This window comes from Eubalaena glacialis, chromosome 1 (assembly GCF_028564815.1).
Source record: "Eubalaena glacialis isolate mEubGla1 chromosome 1, mEubGla1.1.hap2.+ XY, whole genome shotgun sequence".
NCBI lineage: Eukaryota > Metazoa > Chordata > Mammalia > Artiodactyla > Balaenidae > Eubalaena > Eubalaena glacialis.
In genome coordinates, this window is record NC_083716.1 from 227247892 (window position 1) to 227270533 (window position 22642).

The 22642-nt window shown below is 40.2% G+C and overlaps 1 protein-coding gene and 1 pseudogene across 1 annotated transcript in view; one reads left to right on the forward strand and one right to left on the reverse strand.

Moving 5' to 3' along the window:
* DOCK10 (dedicator of cytokinesis 10) overlaps positions 1 to 6418 on the reverse strand; it is a 279468-nt gene extending 273050 nt beyond the window's left edge. The window contains exon 1 of the mRNA XM_061205474.1: positions 6296 to 6418. Coding sequence (XP_061061457.1) covers positions 6296 to 6418 — 123 coding nt within the window. The remainder of the gene's footprint in view (positions 1 to 6295) is intronic.
* A 15493-nt stretch (positions 6419 to 21911) lies between these two features.
* On the forward strand, positions 21912 to 22374 carry LOC133092021 (NADH dehydrogenase [ubiquinone] 1 beta subcomplex subunit 5, mitochondrial-like; annotated as a pseudogene).
* The last annotated feature ends 268 nt before the right edge of the window (positions 22375 to 22642 follow it).

The following is a 22642-nucleotide window of genomic DNA, read 5'->3' on the forward strand; positions in this document are numbered from 1 at the left end:
TGTATGTGTTTCTCACATTTCAATGTGCTTACAAATCATCAGAGGATCTTATTAAAATTCACATTCTGATCCGGGAGGTCAGGTATAGAGCCAGGGATTCTGCATTTCTAATGACCAGGTGATGCCAATGCTGGCCCATGGACCACATTCTAAGGAATGAGGGCCTATCACTGCATCATGCTGCCCTTCGTGAAAAATTACAGAAAAAAGACTATCTTGTCTTTGGAGTCTCAGTACAAGTTAAAGCTGACCATGTCTAGAGCAAATTATCTTCTTTTATCTTATGGCCCTCTGAATCTCACGGCTGATCATGTTTTCCTCTTTGACTTGGTTCTCTAGGATGCATCCTTAGCCAGACTACAGGACTTAATGGTCAGGCGTTTTATATACTGATACTACTCCACTGACCTGCTCCTGACTACATCTACCTTTCCTAACACTGCTTTTTGTTGTTGTTGCTAATATTGCTTTTTACCTCCTTACTATATTTTTCGTTGCTGCTATCTTACATGCATCTTTGTAAGACACTTGGAATCACTCCTTTGAATAAGATAGCGTGTGAGAAAAGAATCTCAGCACAACCCAGTCAAATGGAAATATGCATCGTCAAGGACACACGATGCATTGGAAAATTTCAGGCCCTTGCTTGGAGTGGGTGAAGTGATTGAGAATGGAGAAGCAGCCAGTCCTGGGAGAGAAGTGGACTTGAGAAGGATTAACTCCACCCTCTTTCACAATTCGCTTATGGCTTTGCCAGATAGATGGCATGGGGATAGCTAAGTAAGTTCATGTTTTAAGGACTTAACCACTGAGCTCCGGTTGCCTTGGGAAGATCTATTATTAACACGGGTAACTGGAACAGCCTCTCCTGTGGCTTCTAACCTCAGACGAAAACTGAAGCGACCCCTCACGGGTACTCTGAAATGCCAGTAGGAAGGACAGAGTTCCTCTTCCTTAGGTAGAGCTACCCATCAAAAGGCAACATTAACCAAAGTAAAATCCTTGTGTCTTCCAACTTAGAGATGCTATTGGAAGCAGCTACAAAACTGGTTGCTATTCAGGATGCAAAAGAGGTCCCATGTCAGTTACTTAACTCAGAGCAAGGTATTAACCCTATGAGTCTCAATGGCCTCCTCTAATCTGTAACTATAATGACTTCCTCATAGGATTGCTCTGAGAATTAAATAAAACAATGCTGTGTCAGGCACTTTGTAGGTTCTCAACAAATGGTTTATTATATAACAACTATTACTGCTCTCTTTTTTTATGCTAGGCCTTAGAGAAAAAGGTTGTAAAGAAAGAGACAGATGAAAATGCTTATTCATTCTTTCATTTTTTGACCCATGTAAAAGTTCTCTAGAGCCCACCGTTGTTACCATTTATTTTTAAAGTTACCTCTGCAATGCCCTTGAGAAGTCAAAAACATGAGTTGATACAGTCAATAATAATATTCAACCTTGATTTTGTAAACTAAGTTTGTGTTGACTTCTTCACCAGGCTAGGGACTTTCCTCATTTGAAAACATAAACGTGGGACTGGGATTTGCGCTAAAGCCTGTGATTTCTTCTAAAATGTAAACACCCTTGTTATGAAGAACCCTGTCAAAAAAAACTGAAACAGAACAAGACAGTGCTGGGAATGCCAAACAAACAGGCCTCTGCTTTGCATACTGCTTTCATTCTAGACACTGACAGTAAAACAAGTGTTTCATTTTTCTTCAATATCACTTCCCACATCATTTCACTGACTCTTACTCCAGGCATAGGAGTTTTTGGAAATTCTAGTATCTCCCACTCCATTTCTTAAAACCCCTCTTACTCTCAACTATTAAATATCACAAAGGTCAGAGGGAAGGAAAGTCTTCCTTGTAAGAATTCCTCCTGCCCCTGTAAACATGTTTCCATATTCATAGTTTCTCAACCAGAAATCTTCAGTCGGTCAAAGGTTCTGCTTCTTATTCAAAGTTGCCTAAAATATCAAAAGGAGTACCACTGGGGAACAGAGGTAGTTAGGAAACACCAAATCAAAGCGAGGATATGGAATTTGGGGGAATACTGAATCAATACTCTCCTCTCTTAGCCTTTCTGGGTGGGGAGGGAGAAAACACACTGATTAAGTACAGTTGCTTTTAGCAGGATGTTTCCTCTTTAAAAGAAATTAATAAATTTGGATACAATTTAGACATAAGTTGCAGAGCAATTTTTGTGTAACAGCAGAGTAAATGTCCTAAAGAATACATGTAAATAAAGTGGTATGTTCTCATCTAGGAAACACATAAAAGGCATTAGGCAAAAATTGACCAAATGATTAGTTGGTGTTTGGTAAACCTCCACCTGCCTCTGTGCTTCCTCCCCATCATCTGACCCTAGTTAGTTCTTACCCTCTCTGTTACTCAGTCTTGCATTCCTGTGACCCACCCAATCACGTTCCAGAAATAAAAGTCCATATCTCTCAAACAAATATAATATATATGCAGAAAAGAGCACCAATCCTATGTTTATAGCTTAATCAACTGTAGAAAGCTATCTAGATGAACTAATTCACGTGAAAGTACAAATGCACTTCGCACATTTTAAAAGAAGAGCTTCTTAGCAAAAAAGAATCTCTAATTAGTGACCTTACAACTTTGTGGCCAACACAGTAGTATATTCAACCAAAAAAAAAAAAAAACACTCAAGTCCTGACATGAGAGAAATGCTCCTAATCATTTTTGAACTGAGATTCTGCGATACACAAGTTTGCTTTGTGGGACTACTATGAATGGGGGGCCGTCAGGAAATACTTAAGCTGTGCTTGATCCTGAGATTGGCCTTTGCGTGAGTTGTGATTCATTTGTTTTCTATGAAAAACTTTTAGGATAACTAAGGAGGAAATATTTCTGTTTTCAAAATCTATGGCTTTTGCTCATAATTGTTCTCTATTGTTCTCACTCTTTTTTTTTTTCCCCAACAACTTCATTGAGAGACCTTTGACATATAAAAATTGTATATACTTAAGGAGTACAATTTGATGTTTTGATGTATCGTGGGAAGATCACCACGATCAAGTTAAATGACTTATCCATCACCTCTACCTAGTTACCATTGTGTGTGTGTGTGTGTGTGTGTGTGTGTGTGTGTGTTGGGAAGATTTAAAGATCTATCCTTTTAGCAAATTTCAAGTGTACAATACAGTATTTTCAACTATTGTCACCACGCTGTACATTGGAGCTCCAGAACTCATTCATCGTGCAGAGGTGACCAATCTGTACCCTTTGATGACCATCTCTTCATTTCCCCTTCTGCTCCCCTCTCCACTCCAGCAACCACTGTTCTACTCTCTGCATCTATGAGTTTTACCATTTTAGATTCCACACATACGTGAGTTCATGTAGTATTCGTCTTTCTGTGTCTGACTTATTTCACTTAATATAATGTACACAAATGGCAGGATTTCCTTCTATTTCCCTCTTTTTTAAGGTTAAATAATATGTGTGTGTGTATACACACACACACACACACACACACACAATGGAATATTATATATCCATTGTAATGGGATATCTTGGCTATTGTGTAAAATGCTGCAACGAACTTGGGAGTGCAGATAATTTTTCATTATTATTCTTAAGAGGAATGCAGAATAAGGTGGGTCCTCACTAGAAGTCTGCCTGCATATGAGCTACTACAGTGCCTTGGGTTAAAACTAAAATCAAGATTGCTTTGGAATCCCCCTCTACTTTCCTCAGCAACTGCCCTAAAAGTAGGCCTCCCGGTAAATGCCCTCACTCAGCATCTCTTCGTTCTCTGATCTCCATAATCCAAACACATTTTGAAGATTTCCTGTCCTATTATGTGTATGTTTGTATGATATATATGTATTTATACATATTTATATATTTTTTGTATTTATATTTTCGGCCCCCAAAAGAGAGATTTCAGAAAGGGTACTGTATGAATCCAGCAGTGAGACAGATCTTCTCAGCAAGACTTTCTAGTGTGTCTCAAATATTTTTTCAGTAGATGACAGCTTGCTCCAATACACACTATTCCACTTCCTGTATTGAAGTGGGCTACCCATAATCTTCTTCCCCCAGACTATTCATTTTCTCCCTTGACAAGTAGGATTTGAGGACTTGAAGCAACAAACACAAAGAGTCTTAAGGAAGTAGATCAATGTAAGCTAAGCTTCATCTTCACTGCACAGTCCAATTACAAGGTTTTAGGTTCAAAAGGGATGTTCTGCCCCACAGAACCCCACTGAGTTTGGGTGCCAACTCAGAGAATGCATCACTTTCCAGTTTCCCTTTAAGAGTTAACTGATGGGACGGATGCCAGGCACATGATTCTGTGCTGCCAAAATCACTGCCCAAGCTGCCTGACTAGATGGGTAAGATCCTTTGATATGTCTTGGCAAAAGCTGGCTCCAGAGTGTTGGCCACGGTGCTGAAGTGAGAGGGGAGGGGGGCAGGGACAACTTTCCCAGCGAATCACCCCTTCCCCCAACTCTTTTTAAGACATTGGGCTTATTCATTTTGACAAGATACCCTAGGATTTCAAATCTGACATCAATTTGGAGAAAGTAATGTGTGTGTCTGCGTACAAAGGTATCTAGGATACATATTCTTTAGAGAAAAGTCGAGTGCTCCAAAAACTCTAGGAGAACCCTGTTAAAAATAAAACAAAAATCAAAAACAACATTTAGGGCTGTTTATTCCAATTGAATGCTACTTATTTCTCTGCACTTCTCTACCAGATCATTACTGAGATTTGGTAAAATGAATCAACTGCAAAATAAAGTTATCTTAAAGCAAATGGCAGACAATGACAAAGCCACAATCCTGAATAATCATTCCAAAGTAAAAATTATGTTCTATGCATGCCTGAAGATTTTACTATCTCTATTTTTACTCCAGCTGAACCTTTTTTTCAAATGTTCTTTTTGACCGATTATCCTTCCTGCCTTGAAAATGTGCATGCTGATATCAGGACCAGGGCAGCCCCTGGCACAGGGTCTGCTAACAGTTAAATCCCCTCTGGGTACCTGCAGACTGCAGCCAGTGGTAAGTGAGAGAGAAGGCATCCTGGCCACTGACTCCTGACTCATTTCACACTCCAATCACCCTCACCCTCTTGGGCATCTGATGCCTCTTTCCTCTGCCAGGCAATTAGCTTCCGTTCTGTTCAACTTTCCGACCTCTGGCTTTAGAGAAAAGTCCTGGCTGTGGGAACTGGCTCCGGGCAGCTCTTGGCTCCCTCCTGATGGGTGACTTGCAAGAGTAACACTTCCTTTGACACTCTTAAAAGAAGCCGTTTAATTCCTAATGATATTTCCTGGCAAAAAGTAAAATGAAACCCACAACGTGGGATTCCGGTCCAGCAAAGGCAGGCCAAGAGTGTCGCTGCTGAACCCAAGTCTTGCTTTAAGTCTGTTCCCACTCGCTTCCCTTTCCCACAAGAGTTCATTTTGCTTCCTCCTGACACTTCCAACCCGGAGTGTGACACCTACTGGAACTTAGGAACATCTGGGGAGGTATGGATATGATTTGGGCATCAGATGAGAACGTCTGGCTGCTGCCCCAGGGATTTCCCGCGGAAATCACCCAGCTCTCTTAGAAGGCGTTTCAATAAGGAAGTAACCAGTAAAGTTGGCGGGAGAACCCTGCGAACATCTTAGAAAAATACCAGAAACCACTGGATACTTAACGACCCACGTCTTCTCCAGTCCAGTTCCCTCAGCCCTTTCTGGACTCCTATAAAGCGGTTTGTGGGTTTTTACCCCGTGGAGGGAGGGGGGTGAGAAGTGCATTTATTTCCGCGAGAGCGTTCAGGTGAGGTTCCCAGCTTCAGCCCAGGCGAGGACCTCGGATCACACCCTCTCCTCCTGCGCCCTAGTCGCCAGAGGTGAAGGGGGCGCGCAGACCCGAGGACCGAGGGGTTCCGCTCCGTAGACTCCCCACCCCTCGGGTCTCTGGCACCCCACAACCTAACGCCCACGGGGCTCGCTATGCTTTCCCGTCACCTCCTCACACCCCCAAACCCAGGCACATCCTCTCCCACGCTGCGCTTCTGCTGCCCGCGCGGCTGACCCTCTGAGTGTCCCCGGTCCCCAAACGTGCCCCCGGTCCTCACGCGTCGGTGCCGCTGCCTCGCGGAGGCGGCGCTGGCGGCCCCGGGCGAGGCGGCGGGGAAGGCCGTGCGGGGGCGGGGGAGCCGGGGGCGGCAAGGAACGGGGCGCCGAGGGCTCCGGGAGGCCGGGCTCGGGCCCCCAGCAGCTCGGGGCGCACGAGGAGGCGCGGAGGACGCGCCGCACTCACCCGCTGCTGCTGTCGGCTGCTGACTGCCACCGCGGCGGCGGACGCGGCGCTGTGCCGGAGCTCGGCCGCCTGCCCGGGTCGCAGCAGGCTCCGTGTGAACCTGCGGGTCCGCTCGCTGGCCATCGCCCGTCGCGGGCCCGGAGCGCGCGTCCCGCCGCCCTCGCCGGCGCCGACCTCTTCTACCCACCGCCGTTCAGGAAGCGGAACTCGGAGCCTCTCCCCCCCCTCCCCCTTCCTCGCTCTACTCGCAAGAGGCGGGTTTTTCTTTCTGACACCCCCCCACCCCCTGCGCTCCGCCGAAGCTTCGCGACGACTTTCCAAACTCTGCGCTCCTCCGGGCGCGCGCGGCCAACTCGGCAGGCGGCTCCGGCCCGGCTGCTGCGCCTCTGGAGCGGGGGCCGCGGGACGCGCGTGGGGCGGCTCCAGCCCGCGCCAACCCCCGGGCTCAGCCGGCCACCCGCGGCTGTGCCCGCCGCCCCGGGGACCGGCGTGTGGCGGGGGAGGGGCGCGGGGCGGCGGCGGCCGCGGGGCTCCGGGCGGGGCCTGCCCACCGCCCTCGTGCCCATTTGGAGGCTCCTTGCGGGGCTGGAGCTCTGGCCGCGTTCGCTGGTTTCGCCCCGACTTTCCGGGGCTGGCGAGTGGGCGCGGGCAGAGCTCAGTTCGCCCTTCCAGCCTTGGAATCGGATCAGAGGCTTATAAACGGTCTGGTGGCTGGGATCTCCGCAGCATCTCCCGAGCCAGGCTTTCAAAGTCTCCTTTGCCCAAAGTCCTCACTCAGGGCCTTGGAATAAGCTTGCAAGTTCATAGATGCCACAGCCAGTATTCATGAAACGCCTACTATGTGCCAGTTCACGTTGTTCTGGAAACTGGGCTAAGAGGGGAACTTACCAGCCCCACCTTAAGGCTGTGAGGGGCTGGGGATGTCTTTGAGCTGGGGGTAGAGGCAGCAGATAACCAAGGTAATAAAAGAATACAAGTACGGGCTTCCCTGGTGGCGCACTGGTTAAGAATCTGCCTGCCAATGCAGGGGACACGGGTTCGAGCCCTGGTCTGGGAAGATCCTACGCGCCGTGGAGCAACTGGGCCCGTGAGCCACAGCTACTGAGCCTGCGCGTCTGGAGCCCGTGCTCCGCAACAAGAGAGGCCGCAACAAGAGAGGCCGCAACAGTGAGAGGCCCGCGCACCGCGATGAAGAGTGGCCCCCCGCTCGTCGCAACTAGAGAAAGCCCACGCACAGAAACGAAGACCCAACACAGCCAAAAATAAATAAATAAAATTAAAAAAAAAAAAAAAAGAATACAAGTACGTGAACAAGGGAGTTTCAGATAATACAAGCTAGAAACCAGTAAATCAGGGTAATTAATGTGAGGTAAGAAGCTGCGGAGTATCACATAGGGTGAGCTGGCTAGAGCTGACGGTGGCCTCCCAGGGAGTGTGGGTCAGGTATGCGGGTGGACTTATATTTGTGTTGTTTTTCTTCTCCCACTCTTGCCACACATGCATCTGGCCTGCACATTGTCCCCAGCTCTCTGATTAAAGTCTTCTGAGAATTCTCATCCTGAGTCACACCCCAGGGTGGTTCTCCAACTCCATGTGGGGCTGGGAGTCGGGAAGAGCAGCCCCTGCCCCTAGGATACCAGTCTGAAGAGATTCAGGGCAGCCACTCCAAGTATTCTAGGTTTTTCTTAACAGCTTTTTATAAATCTGTGACCCTGACGTTTTTCCCAAGCCAATATATAGTTTTAACACAAGGTTGTGTTTGGGTACAAAGAACTCTTAAGTGGCTGATAGATGCACTTGAGTCAGCTCTCTGATATCTGGGATTCAGTTAGCCAGAGGTACTGATGTGGCATCATTTGAGCAAATTCTATTTAGAAATCGTGATGGGCAGAGGCTCTGGAAGATTTGGGAAGTGCCATATGAAACACTGGTCGGCTCTACTATACCCTTCATAGCAAACTACTGTGTCTGGCATTATATGCTTTCACACTGGTACCCAATATGTGACCAAGGTCACCTTTAAGGGTAAGCAAAGTAGGTGGTTGCCTTGTGGTGACCCACAAGATCTCTATGGGAGTATCTCCCTCCAGCCACACCCTCCTCTAACAGGTGTGCCTTGTGGTGATTCTTTCAAATGCATATTTTCTTGAGAGAGATAATTCATTAAGCACTTTTGAAAGAACTTGAGCGTCCCAAGAAGAGGTATCTAGTCTTCGTCCGTGGCTTCAGAACACTGCGTGGCACACAGGAGTTGCTCAGTTATATTGATTTGTGGATGACTTTCCCAAGGGTTAGATGGGCTGGTGCAGTCAGAGAGCTCAGAGTGCCTAAGGTAGAGACAGACAGAAAGGTGTGCTGGAAGGGAAGGCTGGCGTACCTGAAAATTCCTCAGAATGTGTCCTTGGTATGGCAAGCAAGGCACTGAGCTGCTCCAAAACACTGAGAACCCACGCAACCCATTCTTTAACAGTATCAAGTAACAGAAAATCACTCGCCCTTCCTTTATTACTACAAACTTTGCTTTCTCCAGCTTCAGGGGGTTACCCAGGGCACTGGTGTGAGAGGATTTGATGAACAGATGCCTATTTGTCCTACCCTTACCCTGTATGATGTTCACTCCATGGGTCACACTGAGAAGGAGGGTAAATGTAAGTGACCTTTACACTCAGGACATTTCAATAAAGGCCCTTGACAGTCATGTAGCTTTTAGTTAAGCTGCCTTCTGGATTTCAAGGATAGAGTACTGAGTGTCTGCATAGACACACACATTCTTTGCTGCAGAGACATAACTTCAGGTCTGCTAATTTGGGATTCTCTGACTCTTTGCTGGTCACCCATCTCCCAGTTCCCTGGAGAGACATGGCTAAGATGCTTTGTAAAGGCAAACCTATGAAAGTGCGGTGAAGAGCCTAATTAATGTAAACTATGCACTTGGGTGATTATGCTGTGTCGATGTAGGTTCATTAGTTGTAACAAATGTACCACTCTGGTGGGGGAATGTTGATAATGGCAGAGGTTTTACAGGTGGGGAGGTAGGGGGAGATCTCTGTATTTTTTTCTTTATTTTGCTGTGAATTTAACACTGCTCTAAAAACAAAAGTTAAAAAAAAACAAAAACAAAAACAAAGAAAGCAATGTAACACAACAGTGAAAAGACAAATAGCCCAATGGAAGAATGGGCAAAGGATTTGATCATACATTTTTCCAAAGAAGATACGTAAATAGACAATGCTCAATATCATTAGTCATCAGAGAAATGCAAATCAAAGTCACAGTGAGATACCATAATGAGATACCACCCCACAGGAAGGGTCATAATGAAAATATGGAAAATGGCAAGTGTTGGGGAGATGTGGGAGTTGTGGAGAAATTGGAACCCTTGTGCCTTGGTAGTAGGGATATAAAATGGCACAGCTGCTTTGGAAGCAATTTGGCTGTTCAATAAAATGGTAAACATGGAGTTACCATGTGACCCAGCAATTCCACTCCTAGAGAAATGAAGACATATATTCACATAAAAAGTTGTATTATACAAGAATGTTCACAGCAGCCTTATTCATAATAGCTAAGAAGTGGAAAAAACTTAGATATCCACCAATTGAATGGATAAATAAAATGTGGTATATCCATACAATGGAGTATTTTTTGGCAATAAAAAAATGAAGTATTGGTATGTGCTACAATGTGGATGAACCATGAAAACATTATGCTAAGTGAAAGAAGGCAGCCACAAAACATTACACATTTATGATACCTTTTTTAACGAAATGCCCAGGATTGGCAAATCTAGAAACAGAAAGTAGATTAGTGGTTGACTAGGGCTGAAGCGGGTGGGGGGAAAGTGGGGAGTGACAGCTAATGGGTACACAGTCTCTTTGGGGGATGGTGAAAATGTTCTAAAATTAATCGTGTGGGAGGTTGCACAAGAAACAGATTACAGTTATTACTTTTGGGAAGGGGAACTTGACAGCTGGGGGACAGGAGTGTCAATATATATTAATATACATGTTAATATATATTACTATACACCCTGTGTGCTTATTGGATTTTGTATCACATGTATAATAACCTATTCACAAACTAATAAGTAAAATAATATTTTACAAAAGAAATTACAATGAAATTACAAAAGGGTATTAACTACAGATTCCATAAAAAATTTTAAAGTTAAAAAAAGTCATGAAGTGACAAATTTTGTTCAATGACCTTAAATTCAATCTTTTACTGTTCCATATTTTCTAGTATTTAGAACACATAGCCTGCAATCAAGTTTTATCAAGTTCTAATTCTCCTCTTTATTTGAGTTGGCATGGACCAAGCCATTTAATCAGAAAGAAATGACCCCACTTTCAATAGTAGACATTTATGGACTATCAACTCTGGACAGGACCTCAACCTAAGCCATGGGAGCAGGGAGCAAAGCAAATGGTCTCTGCCTTCAGATAACTTAATTTCAAATAGAGAAACTGACATAAAACACTAGTGAGGGGTGGAGGGTAATATTCTGGAAATGGAGTCTCTCAGATAGGACCCGTATTAACATTTTATATTTTATATTCTTAGAGCTCTAAGATTGAAAACATTTGTCTCAATAATATGGGATTTTATGGTGCTTCCTTCCTCCCTCCCCATCTCCCTCCCTCCTTCCCTCTTCCTTCCTTCCTTCCTTCTTTCCTTCCTTCCTTCCTTCCTTCCCGCCTTCCTTTCCTTCTTTAAAGCTCAGGCACTCTCCCTCCTTATTCAAAAGCATCAATGACTTTCTTAAGATGCAGTAAGCACTGATTACCTGCCCTGGTGCAGTTTGAAGCTCTGTACAACTAGAAAAATGAAATTGTCAATAGTCCTCTCCTATCATCCTTCTCCATGACTTTGCCCAGGGCTGATTACACTAGTCTTATGAGTAAGGAAAGCTTTCAGGAACTTTAGCAGTAATAAGTATAAAAGTGAAAACTGTACTATCTTTACTGTATCTAGAGATACAATAGTGTGAAAATTCCGTTAGTTCTTAGTCCAGGAGTCTGAAGACCTGGGTGTGAGTCCAGATTTTGGTACTCAGAGATTGTAGAAACTAAGACAATACCCCTTGTACTAATTCCATGGCATTAAGCCACCTTTCCTAAGTGATACCAAGTCTATTGCACCCTAGGCGTCAGCCTGGCCATCAGCCTGTCTCAAGGTTTAACCATTTCAAGTTTGCCTAATGTTACACAGTTTACAAAATATAGTCACTATTTCATTTGATTCTAAAATAATTCATCCTAAAAGGCAGATGAAGCATGAAATATTGCCCCCATTGTCCATAAGATAAAACTGAGAGATAATTTAATAACATTGAAATTAGAAGGAGGAGCATTTTGCTAATTAATAAAAAAAGGCTTAGGGTACAAATGTCTAAGCTAAAATTATTCTGTGATATTATCAAGGCTTCCTTCCTGGTTCCCTATCTAGGGAAAAGTACATTTATCCTCTTTTTATAATAGGAAAAGAGGTCCACAGAAGTTGGTGGCTTGCCATGACACTGTAGTGACTGTGATTGGGGTGGGTAAATAAAAGTAATTGTATTTGGCTATTGAAAGTATAAAATTTGTCCTATTCAGCAATAAGTAAATAAAGTATCAGAATCGCAAACCAAAATATAAGAAAAATACTTTGCCATAAACATTTCTTTGTTCTCTAATATTAAGATAAAAATTAAACAATTGAATTTATTTCCAGTGGCTTTTTGGCTGAATCCTATTTCATAAGGTACATTTTTCTTCCCCTTGCCAAGGGAATATTAAAAAGCAGCAAGGAAAATATGATTTGAGAGGTGTGATATTTATGGGCATCCATTAGTCTTTGCCAGAGCCAGAGCCATTTGACAAAGCTGAGTGCCTCCATGTTGTTTATGGGCAAAGGAATTAAATTTGATATGGATTTGTTACTGTGTTTAGAAGACAGATCACTCTTTGGAAGAAAATTTCACTTAACATAATGTGATTTGAATGTGAAACTCTCTGCTGGGCTGTATATTTTGCCCACACGCCACATGCAGAGCACTATAAGTCCACCAGAATCCTTGGGGCATATCTCAAAGAGAGGCACATACTTGAAAGGAAAGAACAGTTTGGACGGGAAACCAGTCTCTGGGTTTTCTATCCTGCTTTGGATTTAATTTGTAGTCTGGCCTTAGGGAATTAATGTCCCAGGACCTTTATTTCTCCATCTGTAAAAATTACTGAGAGGCAGATTTTGGCTTGATACAAGGAAGAAGGAAATGATTAGTAAATATAGAATGGGAACTTTTCAATTTCTTACATGCATAGCTAAACCCTGCATTTATTTTATTCTTCTAGGCATTTCAATGCCCTTCTCTTATTCTTCAATATGTTGATTACTCCAGGCATTCACAATTCTCACAGAAATACACCTTATATAACAAATTATAACATAAGTATTTCTTTTACTTTTTAAAGAGAGCAACATAAAATTGAATCTGTCTTCTATTATTTCTTTGAGAATTTTGCAGCTCTGTACCTGAGTGAGATTGGTCATCTTTTCTTTTGTGGAAGTGACTTTATTACATTTTGCCAGGAAGATTTCTTTAGCTTCCTGAAGTGGATTGGAGCAATTGCTGTCCCTTTCCATGGCCTACAATAATTTTTAAAACATTGGGATCATTTGGTCTCCAAAGTTTGGATAGAATCCAGCTGTGGAGCCATCTGGTCCTGGTGCATTTTTTTTTAAGGGGCGATCTATAATCACTTTCAAATCTTTTCTATAGTAATTGGTCTAGGCAAGATTTACACATCTTCTTTTAATTCATAATAATTTATGCTTTACAATGAATAGCACCCATTTTTCCAGGTTTCAAAAACATTTTGCTTTAGAATTGCACGTAGCATTAACTTATCTATTTTCCCCCATCCTGTATTCTTTTTAATTTTATTATAAAGATTTTAAACATGCCTAAAAAGTTTCAAAAGAATACAGTGAGCACCCATATAACCCCCAGCTATCGTTAACCATTTTAAATTAGAGAAATCATGACCCTACATCTTTAAGCAATTCAGCATTTCTCTCCGAAGAGTAAAAACATTCTTCCACATAACTGCAATATCATTTAACACACTGATATCAACCTCTTAATAACTTTTATCATCCAGTTCATGTTCAAATTTCTCCAATTGTTCCCCAAACACTTTATAGCTGATTTGCCGAATCCCGAATTTAATCATAGAAGATATTTGGCTGTGTTGTTTCTTAAGTCTTTAATTTAAAACCGTTCTCCTCCTCCTTTTTGATAATAACATTGACTTGTTGAAGAGACTAACTCAGTTGTGTCACTTCTTTTTACTGACATTTAATTTGTTCTTTTTTATCCAGTCTTTTCTCATTCTTAATCTTGAATTTCTTACTTTCTTCTTTTTTCCCTTAATTGTGTTCTCGAGGGGGATTAGCTATTATATTAGTCTCTTCAAGGAACTGGTCTTGAGTTTTATTAATTTGACTATGTTTTACTGTTTATTTTTTCATTAATAGGGTGAAACTCTCTTAATCAAGACAGGAACCCCAGATATTATAGAAAGACAAAATAGTAATATTTAAATACATAAAAACTTAAATTTTCATTATGGCAAAAGAAAAAATAAAAAAGCCACAGGCAAACATAATTGGGTTAATGTTTATAATAAAAATAAACAAGAAAGGCAAATATTTCAAATATACAAAGATCTCAACTGACAAGAAAAATACCTCAAATAGGCAAATTCCTAAGAGAGAAACTCTGAATTAGAAAAGGAAAGAAAATCGATTCGAATTTTTTGCCCATTTTAAATTAGGTTGTCAGCCTAGCTCATTCATTTTAAAGTCTAATTTATATATTCTGGATATAAGTCAAATATTTATGTATATATATAATTTGTTGTTTTCACTATTGGATGTTGCTAACAGTAATCAGAAGTCATGGCATCATTTGCCTTTTTCTTCATCTAGTTAAGAGAATGTTACACCAAATATACATCTAACAAATACCAAGTGGTTACTTAAAAGAGATAAAGGATGTGTTATTTTTCCTAATAGGCAGCCTCAGAAAGAAACATATTAATATTTAATCTATTATTATAAAGTTTTTCAAAGCATTACTTCCATACCCTGATTAGGTGGGTGGAAGGCAGTTGGAGGAAACATGCTTTTGGTGCATATAATTGATGTAAAGAAACTATTTTATTTCCAGGAAATTTTTCTTTTAAAAAAGTCTATCCAACATTGTCACTGTCTTTTCCCAGGCATGTGGTTTTGGTGTGCAGTTGCATTTGCACTAACCCATTTCCTGTGCGTATGCTCTGCTTTGCCCTTGCCCTTGATGTGTTAAAAAGAAGTGAAATACATATATAACACCATTGCCCAGAGCTCAGTTTTTGAAAAAGGAGAAGGCAGAGGGAGAAAAACAATGCAAATGTGCAAGCGTTTTCAAAGCCCGAAACAAAATTGGCAGATTGACGAGTATTGAAGATGCCTATTCAAATGAAAGTCAGTGGGCTTTTGTTCTTCCCCACGTGATCATTAGAATTTATTAATATGACTAGATAGGATTTTTTTATAGCTTTATCTTCTAGCATTTTCTCATGTATAGACTTGAAAATGTATTTCTGTTCTGAGCTAATTGTGAATCTTCTCCCCTTTCTCCTTGTTTGTTCATTTGCTAGAGGGACAAAAAGAAGAAAATAGCTATTTTTATAAAGTTTTAAAAGCAATAGGAGAATTATTATGCAACCAGTCTAAATAAATCCTAATAAAGTCAACGTAATTTTTGTATATTTTAAAAGGGTACTATTAGCATCACCATGTGAACAAAGCTCCAAGCTCTCATTAACAAGAGCTTGTTCCCTAACACCTGCCAAGTACCCTATCTTCTGTTAAAGAGATGCTTGGATGGGAGCTACTTGAAAGCGTCTGAGTATGATTCTTGAAGATCAATAACATATTTCATAAAGACGCCAGGTTTTTACTACCCTTTTTTTTTTTCATTGGCTCCAACATTTATCCAACCAATGTTGATCAGTGTGATGAAGTATATCTATGAAGGCCAAACCTAGTGGTTAATATGTAAATCTACTAAGTAAGCTTTCATCTCGTTGCTGGATACGTATTCTCTTGTTGGATTCCTATTTTGGATAGGGGTAGAGTGCGTGATATATGGATGGTGAGTCAACTGTTAAAAACCACTGGGCTATGCTTGGGGATAAGTGGATCAAGGTATTTCTGAGACTGTCAAAGTTGGAAGTGGTCACAGAAATTATCTAAGTCATTTTTGTTTGCTTTTGCTTTTTTAGTTGTAGGTTTTGTTTACAGAAAGGAAGGTGAAAACTCAGAAGCTAAGTGCTGTATCTCAGATCAGCTGCTGATAAAACTACTTGGTGGCAAAGGTAGGATTGCTACCCAGATATATTTCTAGTCCAATGTTTGTTCCAATACTATACCATGAAGCTGGAAACATGCAAGGGAGAAAATCAGAGGCTAATGACATTAAACTAAATACCATTCTTATGAAGGGTTCTGGAAATAAGCACAGAACCGCCAGAGTCATGGTCCTACCTAGAGAATTATGGAAGGGGCCAGAGAGAGACCTCAGTATACTGAATTCCCTTTTGTGTCATTTTTTTGCCTGGCCCATCTCAAATTTCAAAATCACCTTCTTTAAGATGTCTTTTCTCTCTCCCAATCTGTTAGATGTCTTTCCTACATGATCAAATAATACTTTCTGTATATTGTAGTTTTTTGTTCACTTGTCCTCTCCTCCATTAATAATAACCATTATCAATCATTGAGTACCTACTATGTGCCAGGCACTTTGCCAGGAACTTTATGAAAGCTGTGTTGAGTTCTTGAAAAACCCTCCAAATCAGGGATGAGGGTTCCCTGATTGACCAAGTTCAAACACTTAATAAACATCAGAACCAGAATGGGAAATCATATTTGCTGTGTTCCCATTCCTACATCATTTCTGTGTGTCATAGTGACTAAATTCAGAGTCAGAGGACTGTGGTCATGAATACTAGACTTCTCTCATCTTTCATTCCATGCACCTTCCAGTCTTTGAGGTTGGAAAGCTGAACCTGCACTTTTCAAAGTCTCTGGAATCTAGGATTCTGGATATGATGGAAGGTGTGCCAGTTAGAAGCAGTTGTAAGAGATTTGGAAGGCAGTAATGACGTGCGTGCCATCTTCCAGCTGCTGTGGTGGCTGGGATGCAAGGCGGGGGGTTGGTGGGTGAGTAGGTAGAAGCAGACTCAAGCACTCAGTTTTCAGTCACCAGCTTTGAGGTTTGAGAGGCAGTTGTGACAACACCTGCGGTAGCAGCCATGGAAGCTTCCTGACATCTGGATCACAGTTAGGAGGTGTATCCGTAACTTTGGACTCCATAGTCCAGGAGGGGCTCTTCTTGCCTTTCCAATGATTTTGTAAAACTAAATTCCTTATTACATTTCTTTTTGCCTCAAATACCCAGAATGATATGGTGGTATTTCCCATATCTATTGTTGCATAACAAACCACTCCAAAACCTAAAATGATTTATTTTAGGACTAAAACAACAATGATTTATTATTATTATTTTAATTTTTAAATTTAATTTTATTTATTTTTTTACAGTGACCTTGTTAGTCATCAATTTTATACACATCAGTGTATACATGTCAATCCCAATTGCCCAATTCATCACACCACCATCCCCACCCCTCCGCCACTTTCCCCCATTGGTGTCCATACGTTTGAATGATTTATTATTTATCAGGATTCTGCAGTTGGTTGGAATCAGCCGGGCAGTTCTTCTGATGGGTTCACTCATGCGGCTGAATTCAGCTAGCATCTCTGCTGAGGCTGGAACATCTGAGACAGCCTCACTTGTCTGCTGAGCTGCCTTCGGACTTTTCCTTGTGGCCTCTCTTTCTACATGGTCTTTCATCACTAATCTGAGTGGGAAGCAGGAACAGGGACTGCTTAGCCAAGTTAGAAATGATATAATTCTGTATCTGAGCAGGAGAAACACAAGTGTCAGAAACCAAAGAAAAATTGTAAGCCAACATGAAGAGGAGAAAGGATTGAGGTTGGAGGGAGTTTGGCCAAATCTCCCATTTTTCCCGTTATAATTCTGCCAAATGAATTTTATCATCCATTTATGCTGCCAACATTTGTTTAGTATACAGTATTTGAAGTAACCATTTGAGGTGTTGGATATAGAAAAATTCTGCCCTTGCAGGAATAAATAACAGGTGACAAGAGTATGATGATAATCCATATAGAGTGACAAAGCGTAAGTCACTAGCTGTGCTGGGCAGTCAGGAAACCAGTTTGGAAAAGTCACCCTTAAGGAAGATCTTGAAGCCTGAGTAGGTGTTTAACAGGATGAATGTTTGTTTGAAGGAAATGGAGAATGGCATAGACTAATAAAAAATTGCCACGACACAGACTTCTGCTTCCAATAATGGTGGGATGTGTAGTTGAGAGTGAGGATAACTGAAAAATTGAAGTAAAATATGTGTTTGTGAGTGTGTGTGTGTGTGTTGTTTTATAATAAATAGACAAAAAGTCAGCAAGGATATAGATTTGAACAACGTAATTAACAAAAGAGATCTATATATATCTACATATATGTAGAGATCATTGCATCAACTACAAAACATGTATTCTTTTTCTAATAAAATTTTTTTAGAGTAGTTTTAGGTTCAAAACAAAATTGAGTGAAAAGTACAGAGTTCCCATTTACTTCCATCCCCACAAACTCACAGACTCCTCAACTATCAATATCCTGAATGACAATGGCACATTAATTACAACTGATGAGTCCACATTATAGTGTCAAACAGAATAGACCTAGTCAGATTGTCTATTTCTTTTCTGCATTTCTGAAAATTGTGTCTCACGAGGAATTGGTCAACTTCATCTAGGTTATCAAATTTGTGGACATAGAGTTGTGATCTGTAGTGATGTCTCTTCTTCCATTTCTGATATTAGTACTTTGTGTCTTCTCTTTTTTTTCTTGTCTAGCCTGGTTAGAGGCACATCAATTTTATTGATTATTTCAAAGAACCAGCTTTTGATTTTATTGATTTTCTCTATTGATTTCCTGTTTTTAATTTCATGATTTTTGTTCTTCTAGTTCTTATTATCTTTTCTTCTCTTTACTATGTATTTAATTTACTCTTCTTTTTCTAGTTTCCTAAGATGGAAGCTTAGATTATTGATTTCAGATCTTCCATCTTTCCTAATATAAGCAGCTAATGCTATAAATTTCCTTTTAAGCACTGCTTTTGCTGCATCCCATGAATTTTGGTAAGTTGTATTTTATTCAATGCATGTTAAAAAATACATATGGAACAGATATAAAAATTATCAGATACTTGGACAAAAAGGAATACACAAATTATATCAAAGGATTGGAATCCTACAACATTTATTCCATTTCACAATATGAAGATAATATGAATCAATGGTAAAGCTTTAAAATTTCCGTATGTTTTGAATTACAAAATATACTTCTAAGTACTCGAAAAATCACAATGGAAATTAGAAAATAGGTTGAACTGATCTATAACACATACACTAAATATAAAATCTTGTGAGTTGGGGTTAGGTCAGCACTTTGAGGAACATATATGTTCTTAGATACTTACATTGATTTAAAAAAATCTAAAAATTAACAAGCTAAACAGCCTTTACAAGAAATGTTTTAAAACAATAGCAAAATTAACCCAAAGAAAGTAGAAGATAGGCAATAATAAAAGTGACAGCACAAATTGATGAAAGAGAATACAAACACATGATAAAGAGGCTTAATAAAGCCAAAAATAGTTCTTTAAAGAGAAAAAAATAAAATTGATAAGCCTCTGGAGAGACTGATCAAGTAAATAGAAGGGACACATGCTAACGTTAGGGTTATAATAAAAGACTGTGGTAGATTATTAGAAGATATAGCAAATAGAAAATCACTAATGGCCAGAAGAAATTAAAAAGTTAATAAGAAAACTTGTGGCAGAAACTAGAAAATTTAGATGAAATGGAAAGATTTCTGGAAAAATATAGCTTATTGAAACTTAATAAATAATAGGAAATCATAATAGTCCTATGATCATTAGGGTAAGTTCATTGAATCAGTCTTTGACAGAACATTTGAGGTCCAGTTTACTTCACTGGGCAGTTCTAACATTCAAAGAAGAAATAATTACAAAATTATATAAGATCTTCCAAAGATGGTTTAGGCAGGATAAGAGTGAGAGAAGGGGAGAAGGCAGCCATGGTACAAAGGTGGTGCATACACTGTAGGGTTGAGAAGGGGGTTGAGAAGGAGGTAGGAGTGATCAGGCAGAGCTGAGGCTTGCGGGTGGGCCCCTGAGCTACCTCACATGATTCCTCCAGAAAGTCCATGTCGTTTTTGCAGTCTCAGAGTGATCACTCCCTTTCTGGGTAAGACTTCTGTTTCTAGTCCAGGCATCAGCTTTTCAGTGTGGAGCAATTCCCGCCTCATCCCTCAGTAGCATGAGTGGGGCTGTTCTTCAAGGCCAGCCCTGAAAGGGTAAAAAAATTTATACACTTCTGGGGGCAGAAAGAGGAAAAAAGTTTTTCAGCACGTAGAACAGGATAGAAGTTATTATCACAATAGCTTCTGCTGCATGTCCCTTACTAAGACATATGGTCCAATAGGCCTATTCATTATCTTCAGTATGCTTTATGGTTTTTTTATTTCTGCAACTTTGTTTCAAAGTGATTTCCTTGGCTTGGAATTTCCTCACCGCTTATCTCACTTCTAACCATCATTCAAATTGCAGCTCAAGCCATCTTTTCCCCTGATTCCTTCCTTGACCAGACCAACTGACCCTGCTTATTTAGCAGTGAGGGAGGTTGGTTGGAGGTACAGGTGTGTGCAGGAGTTGGAAGGTGTTGGGGAGTGGGGAGGGAGGATGGGTAGTACCCTTAGGGCTGATTTTCTGAACCATTCCCACATTGAGTAATTTTAGTCTCCTTGTGGCAGGAAGGATGTCATTTTTCTTTGTATCTTCCACAGTATCTTTACATATCATTTTCATCCAGTGTACATGTATTGAGTAGTTATTAATATATATTGTCATGATCAGAATTTGATTACAATAATCTGTAAATATTTTACTTTGGGATCTTGGTTTATGTATCTTAAAGACAGATAAAATAACTTTTTCTTTATATCAATATACGTGAATAAAAAGCCATATCATTCTCATTTATTATGATGTAATAAGGTTGTAAATTATTTAAGTGAAAAATCCCTATCTGGTACTTACATTGTTAATTTAATATTCACAGTGCTAGATACTGATGCTGTATTCTCTATGTCATGTAATGTTTTATCGATTGTGTTTAATACCTAGTCCCAATATTTCTGACTTTATCCTCCTTGTAATGTTCAAATAATATAAATAAAGTAGTTTTATAAATGTACTATTAAGACTGACATATTCTCAAGTGGGGGATATGCCATGTGACACAGATTTCCCATCCATTTATGCAATAATTAATATCAGAGCTAAGCATATAACTTGGGAAGCTCAATAAGCAATGACAATATCATACATTTATTGTATCCATTCATTCAACAGATATTTATTATGAGCCAAGCAATGTTAGGCATTGAAGATAAAAGGTAAATGAGGTATATATGCATCCTACTCTCCTGGGACCTATGCTAGTAGAGAAAGAAAAACATCATATAAAGAATTACACAATTGATTATTAGTTATAATTGTGGCAGGTGTTGTCAAGGAGAATTATGAAGTGTTAGGAGAGTGTGTCATGGTGGGACATGCCTTGGTCTCCTTTGGAGTTCAGAGAGGCCCATATCTTTTATTCTTTTCCTTGAGAGTCAGAAATCAGAGTTTGGCATCAACTTTGGAATAAATAAATAAAGCTGTCATTCAACTGCAAAAATAGAGGTATGGAAGAACACACTGTTGACTTTCAGAATTCTATCATTTAAAAGTAATAGCTCTATCACAACCTTTGAAAATTAAATGAACAGTTTAGGGCATGATTTAGATATTTACCATTGTGCTTTAAAAGTAAAAATTAACAACATTCTAAAATTGATAGTTAATCAATATTGATAGTATCTCTTTGTCAAGTACCAAAAATCAAGGATGAATATATGGCAAGATGGTTTTGGGGAAATCCTCTATTCTGACCCATTACTGCTTGAAATCCAACTGAAGCAGGTATTACTATCACATGAAAAAATATTTTCAAGTATTTTGAAGAATATATCCCAAATATTTTTATTACTTCTCCTCTACAATTGATTTTGCTCACTGATATTCTGATTTTACAACAGAAAAAAAAAATGACAAGGTCCAACATTTGTTTTTAAAGAATTATTTGCATCTCTGCCCAGCCAGGGGATTTGTGATGTCTCTTGGTAAGGTACCAGTTAGTTGATGGGATCCTGAAAAGTCACGTACTGTAAGTCTCCGGGTGTAGTAAAAGCATGCCTTCAGAAAAAGCTTACTTGGAAACTTTTTTTTTTTTTAATGTCTATTAGTTTCCTGTGGCTGTTGTAAGAGAGCCTTGATGTGATTTCTAGTTCTAGCTAAAAGCAACACAGATAGTAGCCATGGCGGCCATGAGTTTATTGCAGCGGGCTTCGGTCCCTGCAATGGCCGCTCTGTCCGGCCCGCCGCCTTGGCACTCAACTTGGACTGGGGGGGGAGGCTTCCTCACCCGTGACTTTCCGAAGACTGTCGCTCCTATGCGACACAGTGGAGACCACTGGAAAAGACTGTTTATCATCAAGCCTTCTGGATTCTATGACAGACGTTTTTTGAAATTAATGAGATTCTACATTTTGTTGACTGGGATTCCAGTAGCAATTGGCATAACTCTGGTGAATGTATTTATTGGTGAAGCTGAGGTTAGTAGAAATTCCAGAAGGCTATACTCCAGAACACTGGGAATATTTCAAGCATCCTATATCAAGATGGATTGCCCGAACTTTCTTTGATAGTCCCGAAACGAATTATGAAAGAACGATGGCTATCCTTCAAATTGAAGCTGAAAAAGCTGAATTACGGTTATGAATGCTTATTGCATTCATATAGTGCAAAGACGTTTATAAAGCATGCCAAATGCTTTCAGAGACAATTTCCCATTAGACCAAAAACTAGGACAAAGACTGTCATATTCTGTCATATTCACAAAATTTTATATTTTATTACTCCTTCCTTGCAAAAATATATTTTTAATCTTTAATGGTAGAAAAAAGTAGGAAAAGGCAGTGGTGAAGGTTTTATTGCAACTATGCCCAAGAGAGCTTGGTCATTTTTTCCTGCGTCACCCTGGCAGCTG